The sequence below is a fragment of the Lipophrys pholis genome, assembly GCF_963383615.2.
Source record: "Lipophrys pholis genome assembly, chromosome: 9".
NCBI lineage: Eukaryota > Metazoa > Chordata > Actinopteri > Blenniiformes > Blenniidae > Lipophrys > Lipophrys pholis.
This window is the reverse complement of record NC_137639.1, coordinates 30,449,863-30,477,481: the sequence shown is the minus strand read 5'-3', so window position 1 is coordinate 30,477,481 and position 27,619 is coordinate 30,449,863. Positions and strand designations below refer to the sequence as shown.

The 27,619-nt window shown below is 45.5% G+C and overlaps 4 protein-coding genes across 6 annotated transcripts in view; 2 read left to right on the top strand and 2 right to left on the bottom strand.

Annotated features, from left to right (window-relative positions):
- pear1 (platelet endothelial aggregation receptor 1) overlaps positions 1 to 11,322 on the bottom strand; it is a 54,186-nt gene extending 42,864 nt beyond the window's left edge. Inside the window, exon 1 of the mRNA XM_080471128.1 lies at positions 11,185 to 11,322. The gene's annotated coding sequence lies outside the window, so the exon portion shown is untranslated. The remainder of the gene's footprint in view (positions 1 to 11,184) is intronic.
- A 2,309-nt stretch (positions 11,323 to 13,631) lies between these two features.
- gpatch4 (G patch domain containing 4) lies at positions 13,632 to 17,137 on the top strand. Its single transcript, XM_080471158.1, has 8 exons — positions 13,632 to 13,771; positions 14,954 to 15,032; positions 15,124 to 15,197; positions 15,278 to 15,370; positions 15,506 to 15,622; positions 15,927 to 16,036; positions 16,221 to 16,271; positions 16,345 to 17,137. Exons 2-8 carry the CDS (start codon positions 14,954 to 14,956, stop codon positions 16,850 to 16,852), a joined length of 1,032 nt encoding a protein of 343 aa, XP_080327284.1. The 5' UTR covers positions 13,632 to 13,771; the 3' UTR covers positions 16,853 to 17,137.
- Positions 17,138 to 17,314: 177 nt separating this feature from the next.
- Positions 17,315 to 22,352, bottom strand: LOC308114347 (C-type lectin domain family 1 member A-like). 3 transcript variants are annotated; one of them, XM_080471159.1, is made up of 7 exons: positions 22,232 to 22,352; positions 21,512 to 21,583; positions 21,331 to 21,438; positions 21,027 to 21,179; positions 20,483 to 20,643; positions 19,578 to 19,696; positions 17,315 to 18,385 (listed from the first exon to the last, which is right to left on the bottom strand). In XM_080471159.1, the coding sequence occupies exons 1-7, from the start codon at positions 22,287 to 22,289 to the stop codon at positions 18,193 to 18,195; spliced, it is 864 nt and encodes a 287-aa protein (XP_080327285.1). In that variant the 5' UTR covers positions 22,290 to 22,352; the 3' UTR covers positions 17,315 to 18,192. The 3 variants fall into 3 exon arrangements, with proteins under 3 accessions (XP_080327285.1, XP_080327286.1, XP_080327287.1); XM_080471160.1 differs by having other exon boundaries at positions 17,953 to 18,385; positions 22,179 to 22,328; XM_080471161.1 differs by having other exon boundaries at positions 17,967 to 19,472; positions 22,232 to 22,346.
- Positions 22,353 to 23,569: 1,217 nt separating this feature from the next.
- On the top strand, positions 23,570 to 27,148 carry LOC308114309 (tetraspanin-13-like). Its single transcript, XM_080471097.1, has 6 exons — positions 23,570 to 23,762; positions 25,091 to 25,258; positions 25,333 to 25,413; positions 25,637 to 25,750; positions 26,141 to 26,257; positions 26,330 to 27,148. The coding sequence occupies exons 1-6, from the start codon at positions 23,700 to 23,702 to the stop codon at positions 26,402 to 26,404; spliced, it is 618 nt and encodes a 205-aa protein (XP_080327223.1). The 5' UTR covers positions 23,570 to 23,699; the 3' UTR covers positions 26,405 to 27,148.
- Positions 27,149 to 27,619: the final 471 nt, after the last annotated feature.

Genomic DNA, 27,619 nt, shown 5'->3' with positions numbered 1-27,619 from the left:
TGAAATGATTTGAGAAGTGTATAACTAATTCAAAACTGTCCAACTAAAACAGCAACATGAAGATCCCATCCTTACAAGTTCCGACGGTTGAGTAACACAAGATATTAAATGAGTTGCAGTTACGAAAAATTATTTATTCACTAAAGAAATAATAGATAAATGTTTTATACGTAGTATTTTTCTCACAGTTTGACTGAGTTTCACTGAGACGAAGAGTCGCTATCGTCCACGAAGCAGCTCACTTCTCCAGACACTCGCTGATGTTTACGTCTGATTTTTATCACAAAGAAGATTGTAGTTCAAAGTTAACGAGTGCTGCACACAAAGACCCGCTGCAATAAAAGAAAAAAAACTACAAAGAGCCACTCGAGCTGAAAATAGTCCAGAACTAATTAACTCTTTGCTCCTCATTTCAAAGTGGCAGCAGCCAAAGTTTTTTAATATGAAACTTTAAAGAAGACAAGTTAGTCTTATTTTGGTAGAAAACTGAAAATATTCACAAAATAAGAAGTGAAATTAATTAAATATAGGTCAGATAATGCTTTTTTTCTCTACGAGACAAATCAAGCTGATGCGGCGACACTGACCAGATTACATCCATCAAAAAGACAGATTAAAGAGTTACAATCGATTAAATTCACTTCACTTTGGAAATTAATACTTAATCTTAATAATGTGCATATAACTGGAAGATACCCTATAATCTGATGTTAGAGGAGGAAGACGATCAATTATCTGGATGTTACAGGAGGAAGATGCTCTATAATCTGGATGTCAGTGTAGGAAGATGCTGTATAGTCTGGATGCCAGAGGAGTAGGACGCTCTATAATCTGGCTATTAGAGGAGGAAGACGCTCAATAATCTGATGTGAGGGGAGGAAGATGCTCTATAATCTGGATATTAGAGGAAGAACACACTCTATAGTCTGGATGTTAGAGAAGGAAGATGCTCTATAGTCTGGATGTCAGAGGAGGAAGATGCTCTATAATCTGGATATTAGAGGAGGAAGACCCCCTATAATCTGATGTGACAGGAGGAAGATGCTCTATACTCTTGCTATTAAAGGAAGAAGATGCTCTATAATCTGGATGTCAGTGTAGGAAGACACTGTAATCTGGATGCTACTGAAGCTCCAGGGTTAATGCTAATGCTAAGTGAATGCTAAGGGACTGGGAGAAGCTAAATGTTTTAACGTCGTGTTGCAGCTTTTAGTGAATTGAAACTTGTGTAACTGCGTCTGAGTAACTAATGAGATTAGGGTCATTGGTTTCACGGCTCTAAATCAGTGACGATGTGAAGCGTCTCAGGTTTCCAGCGTGGCGTCGCTCACTGAGCAGAACAAAGAGTCGGGAGTGGGACGGTCGGGGCGAAGCGGGACGTCCCGGTTCTAAAGTGTCGCTGCCTGAAGCTCTAAATCACCGAGTGGAAAGTGGATCTGCTGGCCCAGAGAAACCCTGTTTAGTCCTCCATACATCAACCTGCCGTCACAGGCCTTATTCCACTTGTTATACATGTAAAGTCTGAATCTGTGTGAATGTATATCAACTGAAGCGTCTTCCAATCCTGAAAGTTGGAAGGACGCCGAGTTTGTCCCTCAAGAAAATGACTAAATGCTTTTGTAGAATTCAAAACATTCCCCAGCTTCTGAGGGACTGAGTGGAAAGTGTGGCGCTGCAGCGTCGTCACGTCACAGCAGATGGTTTACCAATGTGGAGAAAGGCTCTCATTGGCTGAGGAAGAAAACAAAAACACGGCAAACGGTGCAACAGGAGCTGAAGTCCTGTCTGGAAAACTACTTCTCCCACTAGAAACCTCAGAAAATGGTGTCATTGTTCAGTCCTGGACCGAAATGAAAAACTCTCACTTCAGCTGCTTCATCAGAAACAGAACGAGCGAAGCTGCCTGGGGGATTCAGATCTTCCTGGTTTGAGAGCAGCAAGTGAAAAACTACACAATGAACCGAGAACAGAACGAACCATGACTCAGCATGTTTACAGAACAGCAAACGTTTTATTCATTACTAATCATAACGTCATCGCAATACACAGTGTTATCACAATACTCAACATCTCAGTACTCAGCGTCATCACAATTCTCACCATCACAATACTCAACATTATCACAATACTCTACGTCATCACAATACTCTACGTCATCACAATACTCAACAATATCACAATACTCAACATCACAATACTCTACGTCATCACAATACTCAACATTATCACAATACTCTACGTCATCACAATACTCTACGTCATCACAATACTCAACAATATCACAATACTCAACATCACAATACTCTACGTCATCACAATACTCAACAATATCACAATATTCAACGTCATCACAATACTTAGCGTTATCACAATACTCAACGTCTCAATACTCAACGTCATCACAATACTCTATGTCATCACAATACTCAATATCACAATACTCAACATCATCACAATACTTAGCATTTTCACAATACTCAACATCTCAATACTCAACATCATCAAAATACTCAAAATTTTCAAAATACTCAACATTATCACAGTACTCAATATTGTCACAATACTTAACATTACCAGAGTACTCAACACTTTCAAAATACTCAACATCATCACAATACTCAATATTATTACAATACTCAACATCTCAATACTCAATATCATCACAATACTCAACATCATCAAAATACTCAAAATTTTCAAAATACTCAATATTGTCACAGTACTCAACATTATCACAATACTCAATGTGTTTCTACCTCCAGATTGCACCTGTACAATCCAACACATAGTCTCAGTCAGAGACCGTTGACGCGGCAACGATTTCAAGTGACAACGCAAAGCTTTCGTAGTGTTTCGGATGTCTTTTTATGACAACGGAGCTCGGAGTCACTGAAAACGCAACTTTTGGAGAAGGCTTCAGGGTGGAGCTTTTCAAAAACACTCCGGCTCTGTTGTCGTATAAACAGCCGAAAACAAAACTTTCTGAAAACGCTTGGGCTCCGTGTAGACGGTGTAAACGCTGCTCCTGGTGCTGTTCGTCACGACCATAACTAGTAGTTCTGCACATGCTCAGTAGAGCCAATCAGAACAAAGTTTCCGCCGTTGTGTCATGACTCCCAGTCAATATTGGGACTTGGTACTTTTATTTTGACAGTCAGGCTTCTTTAACCAACCTTATTAGCCGCTGAGAGTATGAGGTCGGGTCCTCGGGTTCTGGGTGGTTCTGGGTGGTTCTGGTGCATTTATTGATCCCAAACCGTACAGACCTATTACAGCGTACACATGGTTGAATGGAGAAATGAAAACCAGCGAATTAAACGGGGGGAAAAGGTGATGAATGAATGAATGAATGGTATCGTAGAGGTACTGTAGCTTAGCGTAGCGGAGCTTAACGGAGCGGTGGTGTAGCAGAGCGGAGCGGTCAACAAAAATTACGGCTATTACCAACCGTGACTCTCACTCCTCTGTGACAGGTGAGTGCGCACCTTTACACACACACTCACACTTCCTCATGTGGACACACCTACTCCCATGTGAAACCCCGCCTCCTGCAACACACCCCAACTCAAACACGCCGTGCTCCTCATCTTCCTCCCGTATGTTTCCTACAACCGTAATAACAATCCAACTTGTTCCATTGCTAATGTGTGTGTGTGTGTCCTTTCATTGCTAAAACTAACAGCACCCACTAGTGGCCCAACATGAAAACTACACCATTTTCACTGTTTCGGCCATTTTCATGTAAACGGACGTCGTTTTCAAAGAGTTTCCGTGTAACTGTGAATCTTGAGGAATGAAAACAGTAAAACGATCTTTAAACGTTGTCGTGTAAACAAGTTCTGAAACGCAGAGGCAACATTCATCCACTCATCCTTCATTGCCTTGAACCGGAACCTTCCTCCTGTGAGGCGGCAGGGCTTCCCGCTGCCGCACCGTGACGCCACGTCAGGAGCCATTCTGTGTTTTGTGAAGACTTTATGGACGTTTCATCCCGAGTCTCTCACACAGTTTTGTCTGTAGTCGACCTTCACTGTGTGACTTCAGCTTCTCATGAGGGGAAACAGGCTGCAGCAAAAACTGCAGAGTCATCACAAAAACACCTCGTTAAACACCATCACACACACACACACAGATGTGCACTGACAGACTTCCTTTATTCTCCCTGGGACCGCTGTTTGGCTGACCAACATCCACACTGCTGGCCGTGGCGGTCCGCGACCAGGCGGTGGGTGAGCTGGTGTCCAAACCCTGAGCCAAGGTGAGCAATCAGACCATGACTCTGGCAGAGCTGCTGACTCGGATTTATAAACTTCCTCTCAACCTGCAGTTGAGTTCAGACTCTGTCCCCGGTCACTCCACAACGTTTCAAGAGAAAACGCATCGTTTGGGTTTTTTGTTTCAGAAAAGTTTCGGGTTCGCACAGCAATGTTCTAAAAATATTTAGTTTTCATGTTGGGCCACTAGTGGGTGCTGTTGTTTGTTTCTGTAATGAAATCACACACACACACACACACATGCAGCAGAGAACATTAAGCTCTAAACAGGAACACTGGGAGAACACGGACATTCTAGTGGACAGACCACCAAGTTGGATTGTTATTATGGTGACTGTCAAAATAAAAGTACCAAGTCCCAGGAGAGTAAGGACCGGGTGTCATGACACCATGTAGGAAATATTGTTCTGATTGGCTGTACTGAGCATGTGCAGAAAAATACTTATCAATATGGTGACCAGGACCAGACCAGACCAGGACCAGAGTCTCCATCCTCTACAAGGAGACTGACCCTGATTGTTTTCAAAAAGTTGTTTTCAGTGGTTCCGAGCAGCGTTGTCACTGAAACGTTCAAGGACGAGGCTCCTCTGACTATTTACTGTAACGGCCTTCAGCTGCTCCTCATCATCACGATCCCTCCCAGGATTTTATACCGGTGGTCTCAGAGGGTCTATAGAGTTGGTCTATAGAGGTGGTCTAAGATGGTCTATAGAAGTGGTCTCAGAGGGTCTATAGAGGTGGTCTATAGAAGTGGTCTCAGGGGGTCCATAGAGGTGGTCTCAGATCAAACTAAAGATGGTGGCACGTCGCCTGGTTCCTGCAGCCAGAACCACCAGAAGCAACCAAAGGAGGCCTCTAGAGATGGTGGGACTCCGATGTGGTCTCTACCCGAGGAGCCGAGTCCAGTTAAGAGTCCAGCAGGGAAGTTCTGGGTTCTTATCTCCTCTGCTACCTCCGTCTGTTTTTTAGGAAGTCCAGCTCGGGACGGTGAATTCCAACGTGAAGCCCTGCTGATTTACAGCCGAACCTCTGGCTGGCGTCGCGCCGCCTCTCTGGAGGACGAGCTGGAAACCTGCGGCTTATTAAAGTCCACATTCTAGATCCTTCTCTTCCTCGCAAACAGCCTGAAACGCTCCCTCCTCTCCAGACGGCCCGTCCTGCACACATCTGGAAGTCACTGCCTGACTATCTTAACTCTGAAAACCTGAGCGGCCACGAGTGCTGCCCTGCAGCCGACCCCACCCCCCCACCCCCACCCCCACCCCCACCCCACTCCATCCCTCCACTCCGGGCCGACCTGAGCCACCACACAGGACATCCTGGACAGAAACAACATCCACGCGGCTGCACCGGGCGAAGCAAACCCGACCCATTTCCTGGCAACACCAGGCGAGCGATTTCAGGGTCCGTTTCCACGGCAACGCTTCTAGTGAAAACGCTTCGTTTTGTGTTTTCGTTTCAGAGAAGTTTCACGCTTACACGACAACGTTTCCCCCAAACGACGTCTGTAAGTAACAATCCAACTTCGAATGTCTGAGTTCTCTCGTTAACGTTTACAGCCGGTGGTTTGATAACAACAACAAACTCCCGCCATGAAAACTACCGCCTGTGTCGTTAACTGTCCAGCGGCTGAAGCTTTGATGCGGCCGTGGCGCAGTAGCAGCGTCTACACAGAGATGAAGCCCGAGCGTTTCCACAAAGCCTTATTTTCCTCCGTTACCACGGAGATGTGTTTTGGATAAGAGCCGTTTTCAAAAAGTCGTGTTTTCAGTGACTCTGGAGCGCCGTCGTCGTGTGAACGGACCCCGCGGCGGGTCATTGAACTGAAAACATCTTTAAATAAATACAAGGACCAATCAGGTCGTCATGGATACGGGAGCAGTGTCTTGCTCTGCTGTCGGTCTGGACTGACAGGTGGAAATATCTGCCCCACACAGCAGGAAACCTGGGGGCAATAAGGACCAGAAACAAAAGCCCCCACACACAGGACGTCCTGGGTAAAAACACCAGCGGGGGGGGGGGGGGGGGACTGAAGACGTTTCTTTTTGTAGAGCTTCCAGCACAACACGTCATTCTGCTCGTACACTTCATTTAACTTCATTTAACTTCTTTTAACTTCATTTAGTGGAACTCTCCGGTTCACCGTCGTCCGTTCAGCTGCTTCAGAGGGAATCTGCTCCAAACCTCCACACTAAACCTCCACACCTTTAAACCTCCACACCTTTAAACCTCCACACCTTTAAACCTCCACACCTTTAAACCTCCACATCTTTAAACCTCCACACCTTTAAACCTCCACACCTCCTTTTCCAACAGCTGAACTATTTTCACATTATTTCTTTGCCAAAGATCTTTTTTTTTATTTTTTCAGTTGGAGATGCTGACAAGTATTTGTAATCTGTCTTCTTGGCTCCTCCGGGCCGACGTTTATCTCTCAGAATTAGAAAAACAAAAATGCAAAAAGAAGGAATACGAGCCTGAAGATGGCGGCGCAGCAATGGATTGAAGAAAAACATCGACGAGGGGAACTTTGTGTCAAACATGCAAATCTCAACGTCTCCGGTGGAAAAACTGGATTTTATTTATTTTTCACTTTTACAGCCAAAAAGTGCCTTTTTGTGCCGAACAGTGCAGGTCTGGAGCTACCACCCTCCAAAACAACCCACACCTCTACTAAGACTTTATCTGTTTTAGGATTTATTAGAGTGCATTCCATTTATCTGGGAACTCGGAATCTGGTCAGGAAGCCCAGTTGGTAGCGTTCCAGTTACACTGTAACGTCACAGACACACACACACACACACACACACACACACACACACACACACACACACACACACACACAGCCGTACTAAGAGTTCAACTCGGAGCCTTTGACGTTTTCCCTGTTCTAACTCGGAATTCCGACCTCAAAGGGGGAATTCTGTGTAGCTATTACTAAAAACACTTCTAAAGAAATGGGATGGGTAGAAGACATGGGGAGGTAATAAAACAATGAAAGAGTGGAGTCTAACGTGAAGCCAGTAAAGTATTAAAACTCCCAAAAACAAAGAATCCACAACTAAGAAAAAGAGATTTATGAGTAATTGGGATTAATATAAGCTGTTAAAAGTTCCAAAGCAGCTTTTAGAGTTTCTCTTTCACAGTGAAAACTCTTTTAAAACTCGTCGAATTGATAAATATTCAAACGTTTTCTTTAAGTGACACAAACTGAAGATTCTTCAGCCACTCTTGTAATACTCTGAGAGTAACAGAGAGCTGTCATATCACTTCTGAAGATTTCTTCAAACCTTTTTTAGAACTTGAGACGTAGCCAGCCTGTGGACACGCCACCAACTGGAACCACTTCCAGGGGAACCTGAACTAATTCCAGCTGCCCCATCAATCTTCATGCAGGTGAAAACTCACTGTTACTAACAATGAACCCCCGTGGTGGGAATTAACAGTATAGATTCATCATATATATATGACATGTTGACCCCCCCCCCCCCCCCCCCCCCCTCCCCTGGCTCTACTGAGCATGTGCAGAAGAACTAGTTACTATGACGAAAAGTTGCAATGAAAGTTAAGCGTTTTCACTTGAAATCTAAAACGGGCCCTTCAGAGCCGCCCTGCCAACAATCCACCGGGGCGACCAGGAGCCTCGTCTTCATCACAAATGGTGGAATGGAGTTCGTACTTTGCGTGTATTTTATGTAATTTAGTCTCTGGAGTTTTGTTGGCCTGCAGTCTTTTGCGCTCCGACGCTGTAGCGAGACGCCGGCAGAACTTAACCAGCAATGTCTCCACCGCCGCTCCACCCACCCACCGACCACCAACTGCAGGCAGAGACCCTCACCACTGTACCAGAACTCTGTGGTCACTGCATGGCCCACTGCTGGCTCCTCCCACTCCTCCTCTTCCTCCTCCAGCCCCCAAACCCCCCGACCTCACTTTTTTATTGTTATTTGAGCCCGAGACCAATGAAACTGAACATGTTCCACAGGCGGAGCGGAGCGAGCGACTAACCCCCACAACCCCCACCCCCACCCCACCCCCCCGAGCTGCAGGGCCGCACGCCAATCTGCTCTAAATTATGTGGCCGGCTGCAGAGCACATGGGCTTGAAAGGCTTATATAAGGCTGTGGTAGGAATATTCATCTGGCGTCACCTTTTTCTTCTTCTCCTTCTTCTTCTTTGTCTTTGTCGTCTTCTTCCTCGTCTTCAAATCCTCGAGCTCTTTGTTGTTTTAACCTTTTTTTCCGTCTATAATAAGAGTTCTCCCAGTGTTAAAGTTTGGAGCTGATTGTTCTCTGCTGTATGTGTGTGTGCTTTCAGTACAACAACAACAACAGCACCAACTAATGGCCCAACATGAAAACTACAACGTTGTCGGTTTCTGCTGTTTCCGTGGAAACGGAAGTCATTTTCATAGTGTTGCTGTGTGAATAAGAAACTGTCTGAATTGACTTTATTAACTGATTTTACTCATTTAACTTGTTGATGCTGCAGCGGCTGCTCTTCCAGAACCTTCTGTTCCTCAGCTTTTAGCTTTTAGCTTTTAGCCTCGGAAGACTTACTGTGGTAGCCTTCTGTCGTCATGCAGTGACGTCTAGTGGTCACAGAGGGCATGGACCGTATTACCTTTTTATATATATATATATATATATGTCTCACTGAGTTAGCGCTGTGCTGGACTGGTTAGGAAGTCTACGGAGCTTCTGTGGAGCTTCAGCGATAAAAGGTTTTGGAGCCGGTGATCTGGAGGACAGACGGTCCAAACAGACGTCAGGCTGCCACGTCGGTAACAGACGGTGTGCGGCCACCTTGTCAGATCACGATGTTTAGATGGGCTGCAGACACTGGCTGCCCCCGCGAGGCGCTGCAATAGGCACAGGAGGATCAGATTCATGTTAACGACTCTCCTTCTCTTCATCATCGACTCTCCCGTCTTTGTGTCTCTGGTCCGTGGCGTCTACAAACTAAACATATCCTCCGAACCTGGCTGCAACCCCTCCTGAACAAACACCTTTCCTTTCAGCCCGATCACCAGCGGTCAGAAGATCTGAGGGGATCTGGAGGAGGTCTGGTACGGTCTGGAGGAGGTCTGATATGGTCTGGAGGAGGTCTGATACGGTCTGGAGGAGGTCTGATATGGTCTGGAGGAGGTCTGGTACGGTCTGGAGGAGGTCTGGTACAGTCTGGAGGAGGTCTGATACAGCCTGGAGGAGGTCTGGTACGGTCTGGAGGAGGTCTGATACAGCCTGGAGGAGGTCTGGTACGGTCTGGAGGAGGTCTGGTACAGTCTGGAGGAGGTCTGGTACGGTCTGGAGGAGGTCTGATATGGTCTGGAGGAGGTCTGGTATGGTCTGGAGGAGGTCTGATACGGTCTGGAGGAGGTCTGATATGGTCTGGAGGAGGTCTGGTACGGTCTGGAGGAGGTCTGATATGGTCTGGAGGAGGTCTGGTACGGTCTGGAGGAAGTCTGATATGGTCTGGAGGAAGTCTGATATGGTCTGGAGGAGGTCTGGAGCAGGTCTGGAGGAGGTCTGAAGGTTCACTCAGGTCAACTTTCAGATGAAGAGTCAGTTTATGGTTTCACTAAAAGCGTCAAACATTTAAATTGAATAAATCAACTGTGCGAAGCCACTTAATTGTCAAGCGGCCAGCCGCCATTAGTGGGCGCTCCAGAGCCGGCGAACGGCACAACCTGTCCCTCCAGCAGCTTCAGAACAGTTTGGTTCAGAGATGGAAACCAGCTGAAGGCTGTCAGAAAGAAATCTGGAATAAGACCAACCGGCCCAACGTGTAAACCTGCTAGCTAGCTAGCTAGCTAGCGGGGCTGACGAGCCATCATTTACCCCGAGACGCTGCGATCTGGTCCCAGAGGAGAAGACCTCACGAGACCTGCTGCCACTTCACCTGCTGAAGATGAAAACTGCTTCAAGTCAGAGAACCGACGGAGTCTTTTCAACGAGGGGATTTGTCAGCAAGAGATTCTTTATAGTTTGTTTTCAGTTTGTTTCTCTACAAAACTCATTTGTTGGTGTAACAGCCTGTTACACAACCGTCAACTGAACCGCCCCCTGCAGGCCAGAAGTGTTACTGCATCTAAACTGAAAATATCAGGATGTTGGTGGAGGGATATGCTCTATAATCTGATGTTAGAGGTGGAAGATGCTCTATAATCTGATGTTAGAAGAAGAGGCTCTATAATCTGATGTTAGAGGGGGAAGGCGCTCTATAATCTGATGTTAGAGGGGGACGATGCTCTATAATCTGATGTTAGAAGAAGAGGCTCTATAATGTGGATTTTAGAGGAGGAAGAGGCTCTATAATCTGGTTCTGGGACTCAGCAGATCCAGAGCAACACCAGGATCCATACAGGACGAGGAAAACATTCCAGAGCGTTTCTCTCTTTTAGGAGCTGGAAGATCCAGAGATTACACCAAACGAGAAACCAGCAAGTGTCCAAAGTGGTGACGTGATGTCAGAAAACAGAACAACTGATATATTTCAAAATAAAACTTCCTTTGTCTCGTATTTTCACTTTGGAGCCACATAGAATCAACCACAGCAACACTTTAGTCGTTTCACCTTAAAACACGTTTTCATGCAACTCGGTGGAACTTTTTCTGCACTGATTCAAACCAAACCCCTGAAAACCTGCAAACTTCCAAATTAAAGTGCAGCAACTCTGTACAATGCAGGATGTGAGCGTTTATTCAAATCCAGAAAATACTCTCAGTTTGTGTCCAGCGCCAGTAAACAAAGGATTTTCTGGAGCCTGAAGTGAACAAGTGTTTCCAGTGCATCACATTTTGTTCACTGACTTGTGCATTTGACCATTTTGGTAAAGTCTGCGGAGCCGGCGGGCTGTTCACACCCATTGATCACAGAGAAATGCAGTGATTGAAGATGTTCCACTCACCCTGCCGGGCCTGAAGTCCAGAATCTCCCGTCTCTGACGTCCCGGTTGAAAACAGAATCCAAGAGAAATAACAGGAGGAAAGAAAAACCAAGAAGGAGCGTTTGTTTTCTAAAATGTGTGGGAGCGGAGTCAACATCCAGAGGAGCTCAGAGAGAGAGAGGGAGGAGGAGAGAGGGGGGGGGGGGGGGGGGGGGAGAGGGGGAGCATCTGACTGGGGGAGGGTCTGTGGGGGGGGAGTGGAAAAACTGTCACAGGGAGGGGGGAGTGTTGTTTTTGTCTTGAGTGTGTGTGCGTGTGTGTGTGTGTGTGTGTGTGTGTGTGTGTGTGTGTGTGTGTGTGTGTGTGTGTGTGTGTGTGTGTGTGTGTGTGTGTGTGTGTGTGTTTCAGAACAGCTCCATTGGTTCCCATTTAGATTTTTTTATTTTTTCAGACTTTCGACTCTTTGTCCTCAGTTGATGGTTTTAAATCTTTGGAGGTTTTCTGCCATGTTGGGTTTTTTTTTTTAGTCATTTAATCTTGTTTTATATCTTTGTACAGTTTTTTTTTGTTTGTTTGTTTGCTCAGATTTGGTCACATTTTGGACTCGTGTTGGAGGTTTTGCGTCTCTTCAGTCGCACACGATTGTAAGTTGTGTCTTGTCGGATTGAATCCGTTTTCTTTTTCACATCGTTAGTTGTTAGTTTTTTTTCTCCAGTTTGAGTTTCGGTGCTCGTCTCCGTGGTCATTTTTGCGTGCACACTTCTCGTCTCTGCACGTTTTGATCACTCTTCTCTTGATGGTGATCTGCAGCACATCGTCATGGAGTATTTCTCCGTTCGGAGACGCTGTCGGAATCTTTGGCTCCAGTTTTCTGTTCAAAACTTCCAGAATCTGTCGTCGTCTCAGTTTTCACTCCCTAATGAAGAAAACCGGCTGTTTTCACATGTTTGTGCTCCGACACGTTTCCTGATAAACACAAGCAGGCCTGAGATAAAGCCCCCCCCCCCTCCTTTGTGGAGACGGGGGGTCCTCGATGTCTTCATTGTCTTCAAGGTTCAGGTTCTTCTGTGTGGCCTGCAGGAAACTCATCTCTACTTTTAGTTCCAGTAGTTTCCTCACAGTGAGGAGGTCTGGGGGCGCTGTGTGTGTGTGTGTGTGTGTGTGGGGGGGGGGGGGGGGGGGGGGGTCATTACTGTCGTCCACAAAATACAGACAAAGAATAAAGTGCAGAAATTCATCGTGTTTGAAGGTGCTGGATTTTTCCACCGTCAGGACCATTTATCTCAAACACACACACACACACACACACACACACACACACACACACACACACACACACACACACACACACACACACACACACGCCAGCAGGAGAGAAAAAGAAAAACAGTGACTTTAAAGAAACAAAATGGCTTCAAAAAGATTCAAAAGCATCACTAAAGATTAAATCTGTGACACTAGTTCACTGAGAGAGAGAGAGAGAGAGAGAGAGAGAGAGAGAGAGAGTCAGTCAGTCAGTCAGTCAGTCAGTCAGAAACACATTAGAATAAGAAGCTGAGTGAACTCAAAGAGACAAGTTGCTAAATATCTCAAAACTTCAAGACCCGTTCCATAAAATGACCATAAACATCCCCAAGTCATCACAGACTGAGTGAATTAAAGTGACAAAACAGCCTGAATCTTCTTTTAACAGTGAAAAGTTTCTCAATCGAGACACGAAGTCTCAGAAACAACCAGAAAGAATCGTTTTCCCCGAATTCCCCCAAAAGGACAGAAATGCAGCAATAATTATAAATAAAACATAGTTAAAGATGCACATTTGGAAATATCATGATTCTGGATGTTTTCTGTCTTTTACATGTTTTATAATCCAGCAGTGGGGATAATCTGTGAGGTTAGAGTGCAGCTTTCAGAATAAAACTCAAATAAAGATGACGTTCAGAAACTCTGGTTGTTTCATTGTTTTGAAATGCTGCCATCTACTGGTGTCTCCTGTCATTGTCACGCTGGGCTGCAGTGTGCCGCCAAATCTTCAAACATTTAAACGTATTTTTAATGTGTAAAGTTTCTTACACTTTGGTTGACTAAAGTCGGTGTTCAATCTGTAGTTTCTCTCAGGATCAATTTTCTTTCGGGATAAAAAAACAACAACATTATTTTTCCCATAAAATTATGGACAACTCACACTGAATAATGCAGATGGATTCGAGAAATGTCGGCATAAGTAATCAGTTACTTCCATATTTTAAGTATTTGTGTGTCAAAGTGTTTGACAGCAAAGATTCTTTATTTAATGATAAAATCTGTATAAAAGTGAAATATTAACTAATTAATTAAAACAAACTGATGTTTGTATTTTAATGTTCTGAAATGAGTAAGAAAGATTTGTCGAATAGATTTAATAACCGATTTAATCACTTTTGAAGTTATTTTGAGGAGAAACGTTCTGCGGCTGAAATTTCACTCGCAGAAGAAGAAGGACGAGGAGGACATGTGACGTATTTCCGGTGTCATGTCAGCTTCCGGGTGGAGCCACATGGCTGCTATCTGTTTTTAGCTCTGCAGGCTTCACAGAAGAGTTTTTTTTACCGGTAAATATTCTGAAAAGGTAAATTAAAATCTTTATTTATGTGGTTTTAAAGGCGGATGATTTAACCTCTTGAATCGTTTCTGCTGCTCAGATTAAAACCCGGCTATCCCCGAACATGCTACTTCCCAGACACACACTCTTTATTTTTACGCTTTAGATTAACTTTGCACGTTAATGTGTGTTAGATAATAAAACATGGTATGAAGCTATAAATTTAATAGATTCAGAGCTTCGTGCCTTCATGTAATGTCACTAGGAATATGAGCTGTTTAGTGCCAAATCTACGGAGACGTTAGAATAAGATGATTTTATGTCTAAAATTCTCAAATTCAGGAGTTTTTTTTGTTTGTTTTTTCTGTAAAAGTGATTTATCATGCCAGACATCTCTTTCAACGAGAGTGGCTCTAAACTTGCCCAGTTTGTTTCACACATTAGTTGTTTTTGCAGCTTTATCTTTGCTTTCTTGGTCTTTTTAATGATTGTTTTCACTTCAAATAGAAGCAGTGGTTTGCTTTTTATATTGTTTTTAGTCACTTTTGCTCTAAACTTTCATGCACGTCTGATGTCTCGTGATCATTTCAGGGTTTTTTTTGTTTTTTGAATGATTATTGTGTTGAATGTTGTAACTTCATGAGAACAGTTAAGGTGAAAAGACTCATGATCAATCTTTGGAATATTCTGGAGACGGTGTAGTTTTATAATCATGATAAAAACCTTCAATTTAACCTTCATAAAGGTTAAATTTCTTACCGTTTTTTCCACAATATTCTGGCAGGTAAACATTGAAATGTTGCTGGACTCCAGTGACCCTCAAACAGGATTCAGCAGCTTCCTGTTAATATGAATCTGTTCAATTCTTTATTTTATCCTGTTTGCTTCTGTGTTTTATTCAATTTCTCGATCGTGTCTTGATGCTGCTGACGGAGCGACTGCACTGAACTACACTGAAGGAGCGCTGCTAATGCCCCGTCTACCTTTTTATTTTACTGTGTTTTTAACTGTTTTTTTTGTGTTTCTTGTGTTTTTTACATTCTTATCGCTGTTACACAGCAAATGGCTCTTTACCGGTGAAGTTGAACTAAATGAGAAAAACTTCCAGTTCAATAGGACCATCAAAGCTGCAGCTGTGGAGGGTTGGGAATCGAACCTGGTCTCTTTGGCTCGGACTGTGAATGAAACACTCACTGTGTGTTTGTGCAGATGGCCGAGGCCGTGCAGGAGAAGAGTCGCGGGCAGAAGTTTGCCGAGCAGCAGCTGCTTCGTCACGGCTGGGAGCACGGTGAGACTCCAAACACACACTCTGACTGTGACCAGTGTGTGTGTGTGTGTGTGTGATCATTTTGTGTGTGTGTGTGTGTGTGTGTGTGCAGGAAAAGGCCTGGGTCGATCTGAAAACGGCATCTCGGAGGCCATCAAGGTCAAAGTGAAGTGTGACAAAAGCGGAGTGAGTCCAGTTTGAGTTCCGACTCGTTTCTCTGGTTTCCTCCGAGTCGCAGCAGTGACGCTCCAGAGTTTCTCTCTCAGGTGGGACATAAAGAAGGTGAGCAGTTCTCCTTCCACTGGTGGGATCACGTCTTCAACAAGGCCTCGTCCAGCCTGCAGGTGGAGTCCGACCACGTACGTCCTCGCCTCCATTTCTTATAATTATTTATCCATTTATTATGATTATTATTTATCCATTTATTATCTACTCCAAACACCTCCGGTCCTCAGGTCACGTTCAGAACTGCAGTTTGTTTCTGTCTCATTCAGGATGGTGTCCAGCTGAAGAAGACGGGGGAGGGGGAGGGGGAGGGGAGGATGGTCTCCAATAAGAAACCTCGAAAAGCGGCGCTGGAAAAATCTAAACTGTACGGCTGCTTTGTGAAGGTAAAGTTTTTATCCTCCTGAAGGTTTCACTGCTTCAGTCTGGTTCTTTTAAACCTTGAGATGTTTTAGTGTTTTTATGGGAGGAAGATGCTCTATAATCTGGAGGTTAGAGGATGAAGATGCTCTATGATCTGGAGTGTCATGGAGGAAGATGCACTCTTGTTTTGATGTTCGAGGATGAAGATGCTCTATAATCTGGATGTTAGAATAAGAAGTTGCCCTATAATCTGATATTAGATGAGGAAGATGCTCTATAATCTGGAGGGTGGCAGTGACCTGCAGAGCGTCTGTTTGTTCTCTCCAGTCGGCCACTCTACTATCGGGTTGCGAGCAGCCAGAGCCGAAGGAGGCGGAGTCAGAGGACAGCAGCTCGGAGGAAGACGACGAGACTCTGGACCTTTCCAGCACCACCAGGTGAGACCCGCCTCCGACGCGGAGTTATGACTGCAGGATCAACCCCCGAGCTGTAACGTGTTCTCCTGGTTTCTCCCGGTTCTCCTGGTTCCTCCTGGCCCCCCTGGTTCCCCCCGGTTCTCCTGGTTCCTCCCGGTTCTCCTGGTTCCTCCCGGCCCTCCTGGTTCCTCCCGGTTCTCCACAGGCTCTCAGACTTGGACATGATGAAGGTCTGTGGAGGACGAACTGCTCACAAGTAAGTTCAGAGAGAAAAGCTTCAGCTGCTCTCCTCCTTCATCCTCCTTCATCACGCCTGTTTGTCCCTGCAGAGGCGCTCGCCACGGCCTCACCATGAGCGCCAAGCTCGCCCGCCTGGAGCAGCAGGAGGCGGAGTTTATGGCCAAGTACGGCAGGAAGAGCCAATCAGAGAGCTGCTCGTCAGCTGGCGGCTCCCGGGAGGACAAACCTCCAGAGGAGAAGAAGAAGAAGTCTGCAGAGACGGAGAGCGTCGAAGTGATCGACGCTCAGCCCAAGAAGAAGAAGAAGAAGAAGAAGAGGAGAGCCGAGGAAGAGGAGGAGGAGGAGGAAGAGTTAATCTGTCTGGAGCAAGAAGAAGAAAACCCAAAGAAGAAACCGAAGAAGAAAAAGAAAGTAGAGGAGGAGTCACACGAGAGTCAACCAGAGAAGAAGAAGAAGAAGAAGAAGAAGAAAAGGAGCGAGCCGGAAGAGGAGGTGAAGAGGAAGAGCAAGCCTGAAGAGGAAGAGGAGAAAGTGACTTTAAAGACCAAAAGAAAGAAATGTAAAAAGAACAAAACAGACGAGAAGAGCAAAGATTAGCTGTGTGTGTGTGTGTGTGTGTGTGTGTGTGTGTGTGTGTGTGTGTGTGTGTGTGTGTGTGTGTGTGTGTGTGTGTGTGTGTGTGTGTGTGTGTGTGTGTGTGTGTGTGTGTGTGTGTGTGTGTGTGTGTGTGTGTGTGTGTGTGTGTGTGTGTGTGTGTGTGTGTGTGTGTGTGTGTGTGTGTGTGTGATAAGGTCGCCGTGGCGACGCTCTTGTTTTGAGGCTCTTCACCAGTCTTAGATGGTGGAACTTTTATCAGTTAAAAGTAAAAAATTCATGAGAATGAAGAACGTGTTTGTGTTCTGAGGTTATTTCAGGGTTTTTTTTTCTGCCGACTCATGAAAAGCAGCTTCCTGTTTCTCGGCGCTGCAGGACGTCTCTTGACGACAGGTTGTGTATTTTTAGTGAAGCGTTTGTTGTGTAACGGGACCGAAGTGTTCAGATTAGCAACGCGTTCATTTTAGGAGGTTTGAGTTTTAATCCTGCCGCAGCAGAATAAAGCTGTCCGTCCAGTTTTAGTTCAATCTGAGGATTCTGGAAGTTAAAAAAAAATTCATGCTGCTCAAGACTTTCTTCTCAAACTGAACAGAAACACTGGAGGAAGAGGAGGAGGAAGAGATTCACATCACAATTCTTGACGTCTTATTTTTTTCCAGGGTTCTGATTGGCTATCATGGCTTCATGCTTCTCGTTACACTGCCATCTACAGGTCTGGCTGCTCATAGCAGCTCTGAATATATGTGGGTCTGTGTAAATTTAAAAAATTTGTAAACGTCGAAGAGAATATTGTTTTTTGTTTAAAATAAAAAAACAGATTTGTGTCCTGAGACCAAACGTGGGGTCGCGGGAGAATCGTTCGGTAAAATCCGCGGTCGCTGCTCTGCGCTCGGTTCCAGGACGGACAGAGTTCCGTCCCTGTTTAGCGTCTTTATTCGTCTGCAGCAACCATTGTTTAAATTGGCCTCGTGCGGTGGTGAGCGGTGGGAGGGCTGCCACGGTTTGTGGCGCCTTGAGGCTCAGCAGTTACTGTTTCACCAAACTCTTGTTTGAGTCATGAGAATAAAGTTAAGAAATAAAGGTGGCAGGAGTCGGACAGAGTTCCACTCGACACGTTTGTTCTGACAGAAAGTCTTTTTAAGCAACAGAACAAAGTTTCCATGTTGACCAGAGGAACCGGCGGCTCCTGGATTCTTTTAACTCGATAACTAATATCAAGGTACTGATCAACACAATAACCAGGTAGATGATAAATCTTCCTGCACTCAGTTTGCTGCCGACTCGTCCTGTCGGATTACAGCAGGTCTCCAATCCGACTCGTCCCGTCGGATTACAGCAGGTCTCTAATCCGACTCGTCCCGTCGGATTAGAGCAGGTCTCCAATCCGACTCGTCCCGTCGGATTAGAGCAGGTCTCTCGCAGACCCAGCGGTTCTTCATGGTGCAGCTGGCTTTGCTCCAGTTCTCCAGGCTGTCGGCGACTCGGTGGGTCAGAACACACGACACCCGGTAGCTGCTCCGCTGCCGCCGCCAGAACCTGGCGAGGAGGAGCACAGCGGGTCAGGACCGGTTCCTCCACGCTGAGGCCAAAACGACAGGTTGGTGTCAGAGAAGTTTCACAAGGCAACGTTCTGGGGTGTAGGTTCCATGTCGGTCCACTAGTGGGTGCTGCCGTTTGTTTTAGTTAAAGAAAGAACACACACACACACACACACACACACACAACAGAGAACAATGGAGTCTAAACATTAACAACAGGAGAACGTTCTAGTGGACGGACCACCAAGTTGGATTGTCATTACCGTGACTGTCAAAATAAAAGTACCAAGTTGGATTGTTATTACGGTGACTGTCAAAATAAAAGTACCAAGTCCAGGAGAATATGGACTGGGAGTCGTGACACCACGGAGGAAACTTTGTTGTGATTGTCTCTACTGAGCATGTGCAGAAGTTCTAGTTTGGTACTGCAGGAGGGGAACATGGTCAGTGGATGGATCGTAGTAAGACACTACACTACACTAAAATACAACACTCCTAAGAGCTGTATGGGACTTTATTTGGGTCACGGAACGGAAAACGGACATAATCCAGGAAATCTACACAATCTAAAAAGTGACGTATCGACAGACGACAAGAAGAAGAGTGGAAGAACCTGGACAGCGACGGACAATTGAAAGAACAATCGACGGCAAAAGAAGAGACAAAGTATTAAGAAGCTCCCAACAGGACCTCGTCCTCTGTTTTCTTTCTTTTTCTTACATCTCCTATGTGTGTCTTGTGTTTGTTCAGGATAAACTCTCCACTTCTGTTTGTGTTGATAAAATGAGGAAAATCAATAAATACTAAAGTGGATATGATATTTTTCAGCGTTTCTTGATTTTCACACATAAACGCAGCGACGACTGGATTCCTGAAGACTCCGCCCCCAGTGGAGGCTGAGGCCACGTTCACTCGCACCCCTCCTGGTTCGGAGCTGGCGGATGGCGCCAGCCACTTCCTGTTGTTTGTTTGGAGCGATGAAGAGGCGGAGCTCCTCCTGGATGTTTATAAGATAAATCCGCTATCATGACTTTCACCGGCTCGTCTTCATCACAGGTCGAACTGGAAACACCGCCGCTCACTGACTGAGGAAGTCAGAGTGTCGAAACGTCGTTTCACCATCGCGGTTGTTTCAGTTGTGTCACGGAGGTCAAAGGTCAGGTGTGGACACGTTTCCTGGCGGTACTTACGTCAGGGTGGAGTTTGTCCCGTCGGCCCAGGTCCAGTCGGCCGTGTTGTTGTTGCTCAGAGCGATCCAGTAGCCGTGATTCTCATCGTTGTAGTTCTCAGTGTGGTTGTTGACGAACGTCTGCGGGTCAAACCGTCTGTCAGGACGACGTTCCCTCTGATATCGACTCATCATGTCTCCTCGTTTTGTCTCATCTCATCTCCTCTTTTCCTCATGTCCTCGTCACGTTTCATCTTCTCGTCTCCTTGTCATGTCTCGTCTCATCCCCTGGTCTCGTTTCCCCATCTTGTCTCCTCATCTTGTCACGTCTTGTCTCGTATCGTCTCTATCTTCTCGTCTCCTTGTCACGTTTCGTCTCGTCTCCTCGTCTCGTTTTCTCATCTTGTCTCCCCGCGTCGTCTAGTCTCCTCATCTCGTCTTGTCTCATCCCCTTGTCTAATCTCCTTTTGTCTCGTCTCGTCTCCTCATCTTCTCTCGTCCCCTTTTCTCCTTTCATCTCGTCCCATCCCGTACCCTTGTCTGCTCATGTTGTCACGTCTCGTCTCGTCTCGTCCCATCTCCTCGTTTTGTCTCATCTCATCTCCTCATCTCGTCTCCTCATCACGTCTCGTCTCGTATCCTTGTCATGTCACGTCTCATCCCCTCGTCTCATCTTGTCTCCTCATCTCGTCCCCTTGTCCCCTTTTGTCTCTTCTCATCTCCTCTCATCTCGTCTCATTGGCGCTCACTGTCTTAACGTCTTAACTTCTTAACATCTGAACGCTTCATAAACTACAAAACTAATCAGACGAATCGCTGGGCAGTAATCCGTGATCTGGTTCATGATAATCTGAGAAACTGAAGGACTGAGGTGAGGTGAGGTGAGATGAGGTGAGGTGAGGTGAGGTTTGATGAGCAGAGTCTCACCTGCTCCTCCAGACTGTTGATCACCACCAGGTCTGCGCTCTGTGATCTGCAATTATCTCGACTCTCCTGCCAGGTTTTCCAAGACCAAGAATAATTATCTTCTGAGAACTGGTAGCAGCTGGACCCGAACCAGAACCACCGGTCCAGACAGGGTCTGCAAACTGTGAACAGAACCAGAACCAGAACTACTTTCCCTCAACATGCTTTCAGAGCAGTTTTCCCATCATGCTTTGCGGCTGATTGCAGCTCGTTGTTCGTTCGCGTGTTGACACTGCGACCAGCCAGAACATTAGGACCGGAGACTCGGTGCCCCGTTTGCCCTGCACATCCCACAGATGCTCCCTGGAGGGTCTGCCGGCCCGGTCTGCACCTGAACCTGGACGTTACTCGTTTAAACGACTGAGAAAACGAGTCTCAACATCTGCAGTGTGAAACGATCTCACATGCTTCGTTCAGTCGTTCAAACTAATTTGTCCAGTGTCGACCCACTTCGCCTGCCCCGTCCCACAGCTCCGCCCCCCCGGCTCTGAGTCACGGGACCAACCTTTGTGTGGGCAGTGTGTGAGCACTGAGAAGTTGTTGTGACTCAGGATGACTCCCAGGGTCCAGTTGAGTCGGTTCTTCTCTCGGTTCAGCTCCTCGGTTTGTCTCTGTAACGAACTTTTCTCCGTCAGCAGCTGCTGGTTCTCGTTCCTCACTGCAGAGAAACTGCTGTTACTCCGACTCACGAGTCCTTCACCGACTCACGAGTCCTTCACCGACTCACGAGTCCTTCACCGACTCACGAGTCCTTCACTGACTCACGAGTCCTCCACCAGGGGCTCACGAGTCCTCTAGCCGTGACTCACAATGGAGGCTGAAGGCAACGAGTGCTGACATCATCAGCAGGCTGCAGAGCAGAACGCAGGCCATGACCACAGCGGCCGTCGGGCGGGACGGACGTTCGTCTTCAGTCTCTGTGAAAACATGAATCGAATCACCGTCTGTTTCGGATGAGATGAAAGACTCGTAAAGACGCTGTGAAACGACCTGCTGGGACCGAGACGATCTGCTGCTCCGTCTTCACCTCGTCGTAGATCGTCTCCACCTCAGTCATCCTTTCTGCAACAACAACAACAACAACAACAACAGAGTTTCTGATGGTTAATGCTAATGCAGGGGGCGGGGCTTCTGATTATAGAGCATCTTCCTCCTCAAACATCCAAATTATAGATCATCTCCCTCCTCCAACACCCAGATTATAGATAATATTTCTTCTTTAACATCCATATTATAGAGCATCTTCCTCCTCCAACATCCAGATTATAGAGCATCTTCCTTCGCTAACATCCCGATTATAGAGCATCGTCCCCCTCTCATATCAGATTATAGGGCATCTCCCTCCTCTGGCATCCAGATTATAGAGCATCTTCCCCTCACATCAGATTATAGAGCATCTCCCCCCACATCAGATTATAGAGCATCTCCCTCATCTAACATCCAGATTATAGAGCATCTTCCTTCGCTAACATCCAGATTATAGAGCATCTTCCCCTTCTAACATCAGATTATAGAGCATCTCCCTCCCTGACATCCAGATTATAGAGCATCTTCCCCGCTCACATCAGATTATAGAGCATCTCCCTCCTCTGACATCCAGATTATAGAGCATCTTCCCCCTCTCACATCAGATTATAGAGCATCTCCCTCCTCTCACATCAGATTATAGAGCATCTTCCTCCTCTCGGTCCTGGTTGGTCCTGGACTCACCCGGTTTAGAAAGATCTCCCCTGTAGACCACGGTCACGTACTGCGGCTCCGTCTTCATGTTTGTCGACTGAACAGAGAAGCTTCTTCTTCACTTCCTGTCAGCTTCTGCTTTTTCTTCTGTGGTGTCGCAACACGACAAACTGAAGGACTCCAAGTCCTCCAAGACCGGGGGGGGGGGGGGTGAGGGGGTGAAAAGGAGGAGGAAGAGTCGTGTTGTGGTTCACGCTGTGTCTCTATCTGGTCATTTGACAGTTTTGGTCTTTTTAAAATTAATTTATGTGATTTTTCGCCTTTTTTTGGATCATTTTTGTTTTTTATTGTGTCTCAAGTGTTTCAATAAGAAGAAGGAATCAAACACAGTAACAGCAGCAGTAATATTTACAGTATTCAGTAGTACCAGACAGTGGTATTTACATACTCAGTTCCAGCTGACCCGGGCCTCCGGGACAGAAGCAGAACCAGAAGCTCCAGCAGTAGAAAAGAGCTTCTGGCTCCACAGCGTCATAGAATTTCTATAAAAGTTAGTAGAAAACGTAACAGTCAGTTTAGGACATTTTGTGACGTCTCTCTTCACTTTGTGTCTCTAAACTACCTTTTTATTTGACAGGTTTTCTTCCTTCGTGTCTTTTACTGTTTCATTACTTTGTTCATTGTCTCTTTGTGGTTCGTGAAGTTTTGACCACCAGGGGGCGCCAGAGTAACTTTACTGAAACTTTAACAACTTTCAAACAGTGAAACGGTTGAGGTCAAATTACATATTTAATCTGAAGTATCCCTCGCGTTTCTTTCTTCAGAGGATTTTAATTTTAGTTTTAATTCAAGTTTTATATGTGATTTATATTCAAGATCATCTCGTCATCAATGTGATCAATTTGTCTCTGTTGTTGTTTTGCATGTTCGAGGCTTGTGTTTGCGTATCGTTTTCTTTTTTACTGATAGTTTCATGAAGAATTGTTGGTTGTCATTATTTGATCTTTGCGATCATCTTGTGTGTTTCATTTTGTGTATATTAACGTGAAGCCTTTTGTCGTTTGTGTGGAAGTTGCCGTTCGTGTTGTTTGCTGGTCTCCAGTGTCCAGTTTGAGTGTTTTTCTCATCTTTTTTTTGTGTTTTTGTTCTCAGTTTTGCCTCTTTTGCTTCATTTTTTTTTCCATCATTTTGTTGTAATTTTTCACCTGCGAGCAAAATAAACTATTGAATAAATGGCTGTCGAACAAAATAAAAAAAAAACAGGGAAGAATGAATGAAGTGAGAGTATGAAATAGACGTTAAAGGCTGATTTGAGTGTTTTTGGGTGGTTTGGAAAGGGACCAATCAGCGCGCGGGATCTCTCCCGGAAGCGCTCGCGGAGCTCAGCTGGAGGCGATCACCTGTTGAGCAGGTGAGGAGGAGCAGAGCGGAGGACCTGCGGCGATCTGAGGAGCAGTGAGGAGGATCTGAACGGAGGACGCGACTTTACGCAGCAGCGATGGTTTGCGGAGGATTCATCTGCACCAAAAACGCACTTTGCGCCCTAAACATCCTTTTTATCGTGAGTATGAAGGTCAAAGTTCACGTTAGACAAAGTTTCAGTTTGACTTGTGAGCGAAACGGACGAAGAACCCGGATGTTCACGTGTAATCAAAACGATCCGGAAACTTTTCACCTTATTTTAGTTTCTTTCTTGTTTTGTTTTTTTTTTTCTGTGATTTAAAATCTTTATAGTCTCTTTGTCTCCTTTTATTTCAGTTTGAGGCTTAGATGACTTTTATTCTCTCTCTTTGTTATCTCAGCTCTTTTTGTGTCTTTTGGATAAATTAATGTTCTGTTGATCATTTTATGTTATTAAGAATGTTTTTGTTTTTGTTTGTGTTTTTATATTGCAGTGTTGCTTCTCTGTGTCTTCCTGAGGCCATTCTGCCTGTTTGGTTTAATTTTCTTTAAATTTTCTGCCTGTTTGGTTTAATTTTCTTTAAATTTTCTGCCTGTTTGGTTTAATTTTCTTTAAATTTTCTGCCTTTTTGGTTTAATTTTCTTTAAATTTTCTGCCTTTTTGATAAAATTTTCTGCCTTTTTGTGATTCTTTTTGTAATTATTCTTTTGTTTTTGTATTTTCTGTGGTAGTTTTTTGTCTTTTTGATGCTGTTTCTGTTGTCTTGTTTCGTGGCTTTTTCTCGTTAAATTTTTCCCCTTCCTGGTTCAGAAACCGGAAGTTTGTAATCTCATGGTTTTAGTTTTTCTTCAGGGAACTTGTTTTTTGTTATAAGTTTCTCTCCTGTTCAGACGAAGACGTGTTGAAACGTCTTTCCAGTTCTATTAAACTAAGTTACAAGTTATTCTATTATTATTTAAAGTTTTCACTGGAGTCGTGAACAGAATCGTCTTCAGGGAACGTCTCGGTGAAATGGAGGGAACTTGTTTGTTTCATCGTCTCCGAGTTTTTCTCTCGTTTATCTTTAGGTTTTGGGAACTGGCACCTCCAGTTCTTCTTTGCTTCGGGGAACTTGTGTTTTTCACCTGCAGTCTTTCACGTTTCATGGCTAACATTCCGAATTTAACTCGCTTCACTTTCTTTCATACGATGAACCACTGGACGCTAATGCTACATGAAGCTAATGCTACATGAAGCTAATGCTACATGAAGCTAATGCTGCTCCATGTTGTTGTCGGGAGTTAATCCAGATTAAACGGGCTCCTCCTCCAGTGAAGAGTTTACTGAAATATTGTTAGCATTAGCCTAAGCTATTGTTTGAACACTTACTGGTTTCAGTGTGCAGCATCTTTGCTAATGCTAACGGTGAGACAGCCGCTCTGCTAATGCTAAAGCTAATGGCGTGAGACAGCCCCCCCCCCCCCCTAACCTCCCTGTGTTGCCCCTAGCTGGTCAGCCTGCTGCTGGTGGGAGTTGCGGCGTGGGGCAAATGGTTCGACCTGGTGTCCAGCATCCAGGTGGTGGCGGGCGTCATCGGCGTGGGCGTGGTCCTCTTCCTGGTCGCCCTCATGGGGCTGTGCGGTGCGCTGAAGCACCACCAGGTCCTGCTCTTCTTCGTATCCTTCAGACCGCAGTCTCCTCCGTGTCGCCGACGGGAACGTTGGCGTTAACGTCCTTAATGTGACGGCAGTACATGATGGTCCTGTCGGCGGCCTTCGTCCTGCAGTTCTCCATTTCCTGTGCGTGTCTGTCGCTCAACGCCGACCAACAGGTGAGTTCGTGGCGTCGCTGTCGGGTGGATCCACACATTGAATGAGCCAGAACATTAAGACCACAGAGGTGAAAGTGACTCCACCGTGGCTGCTGTGAGTTTGTGACTTCCTGTTCATCAGAAGAAATGGATGGCGTTTGATTGGTTGAGGACAGTCGGCGATGGTGCCGGTAACTTCTCAGGGTGGAGGAGCTCCACCTCTTCAGTTTGTTGTTGTCCACAGAACCACCTGCTGGAGATGGGCTGGAACAGGTCGGAGAGCACGCAGAGCGATGTGGAGAAAACTCTGGACTGCTGCGGCTTCTCCTCCTTTAACGCCAACGACTCCTGTCCTGCGGTGAGAGCTTCCTGTTTCACCTTTATTTAAAGAGAGAGCAAGAACCGTCCAGAACCAGAGTCGGTGCAGTTCCTCCCGCGGCCCAAAGCCTCGTTTCCACTGCGCAGGATGTGCTGGTACAGTTCGGTACGGCACTGTATGGTACTGTACGGTACTATTCACAATTTTTGCCAAGGAAACACATGAAAACCAGAACTGTCCCGTCCGGTCCGGTACGGTACCATCCAGCCCCGTATGGTACCGTACTGCCCCGTCTGGTACAGTACCATCCTGCACGGTGGAAACGCCTCCAGCAGCTCCAGCGTTCTGCTGGTAATCTGGATTAACAGTCTTTAACATTCAGCTGAAGGAACCTCCACTCTGACTGACGTTCTGTCCCTGGTTCTGCAGCGATGCTTCTCGGAACCGGCTCGGACCTGCGACACCTGTTCTGACACCATCCAGAGCTACGCCGGCGAGGTGCTGCGCTTCGTCGGAGGGCTCGGGCTCTTCTTCAGCTTCTCAGAGGTCAGAGGTCAAACCCAACACTGTGATTGGTTGGTCCCTCCGGAGAACTGACCGGCTGTATCTTGGTTCCAGGTTCTGGGAGTCTGGCTCACGCACCGATTCAGGAACCTCAAAGACCCTCGGTCCAACCCCGGAGCCTTCTTATAATCTCAGCAAAATAAACCTCAGCAATAATCTGCCGAAATCCAGAGGCTTCTGGGGTTTTATTCTCAACATGTACTCTCTAATCTCAACATACACTCTCTAATCTCACCATGTACTTTCTCTCATCTCAATATACACTCTCTAATCTCAACACGTTTCATCAGATTAACACTCCAGTAATTTGTCTCCTCTGAAGTCTTTGTGCATGTTTACCTGTTAATCTGAGAATTTCTTTTTACAGGAACGACAAAAGAAATACTTCGCTAACAGCAACACGTTCACACCGCTAACGCTAATTTCACAAACAGATTCTGTTTGTGAATGTTTTCTTTTTTTTTTTTTTTAAAGGTTGAAAGCTTTTTCATTCTGTCGTCTTTGATTTTATTAAATTATTTTGTTGGTTTAACAGGAACCTTTCAATGGCGGCGTTTTGAGTTGTAGATTCTTCTTAATTCGCCAATTTACTATGAAAAATATTTTTTTATACAAAGTCCCGTTTTACTTATTTAAAAATATAAAAAAAAAATTCCGATGGAGCGTCACTTTGTTCAACAAAAATAAAAAAAATCTGATATTTTCTTGAATTGCAATGAAATTTAATAAAATAATTCTGATTCAATAAAACCAGTTTGACGTGTTTATTAGAATGTTTTGGATTAAAAAAGCTGTTTTGTGGAAATAGTGACGATTTTACTGTGAAAAAAGTTTGACTTTTAGGAATAAAGTTTTCTGAAAATGTGTCTTTTGCTTGAGATTATTTTATTGTGGAGACGCCCTGGAGCTGAACTGGATTTCCAGTGGGAACGAACAAATGAAAACAAACGACGACAAACTGCCGAGACGCTCGTTTTCAGGTTTCGTGTCATTTAGCTTCTTGACCTCGGGGACCGAAACACGCCTTCTGTAAACACGGCACCGCTCCCTACACACACAGGTTATTACGTTTAACAGGATTTCCTATGTGTCTTTTTCCTTTAATCTCACAGTAGAGTGTGTGTGTGTGTGTGTGTGTGTGTGTGCGTGCGCGTGTGTTCAGTGAGCCTCTTCACTTAGTTTTCATCCTGATTCAGAAAATCGTCCTCGGTCACATTTTTCACCTTCAACCGGATCCTGAACAGGAAGTGAGCGAGAGGTAGTTCGACCGGATCGGCCACGAGCCGAGCATAGTTTTGTGTGTGTGTGTGTGCGCAAAAGGCCTTTGTGTTCTTCTCACCAAAC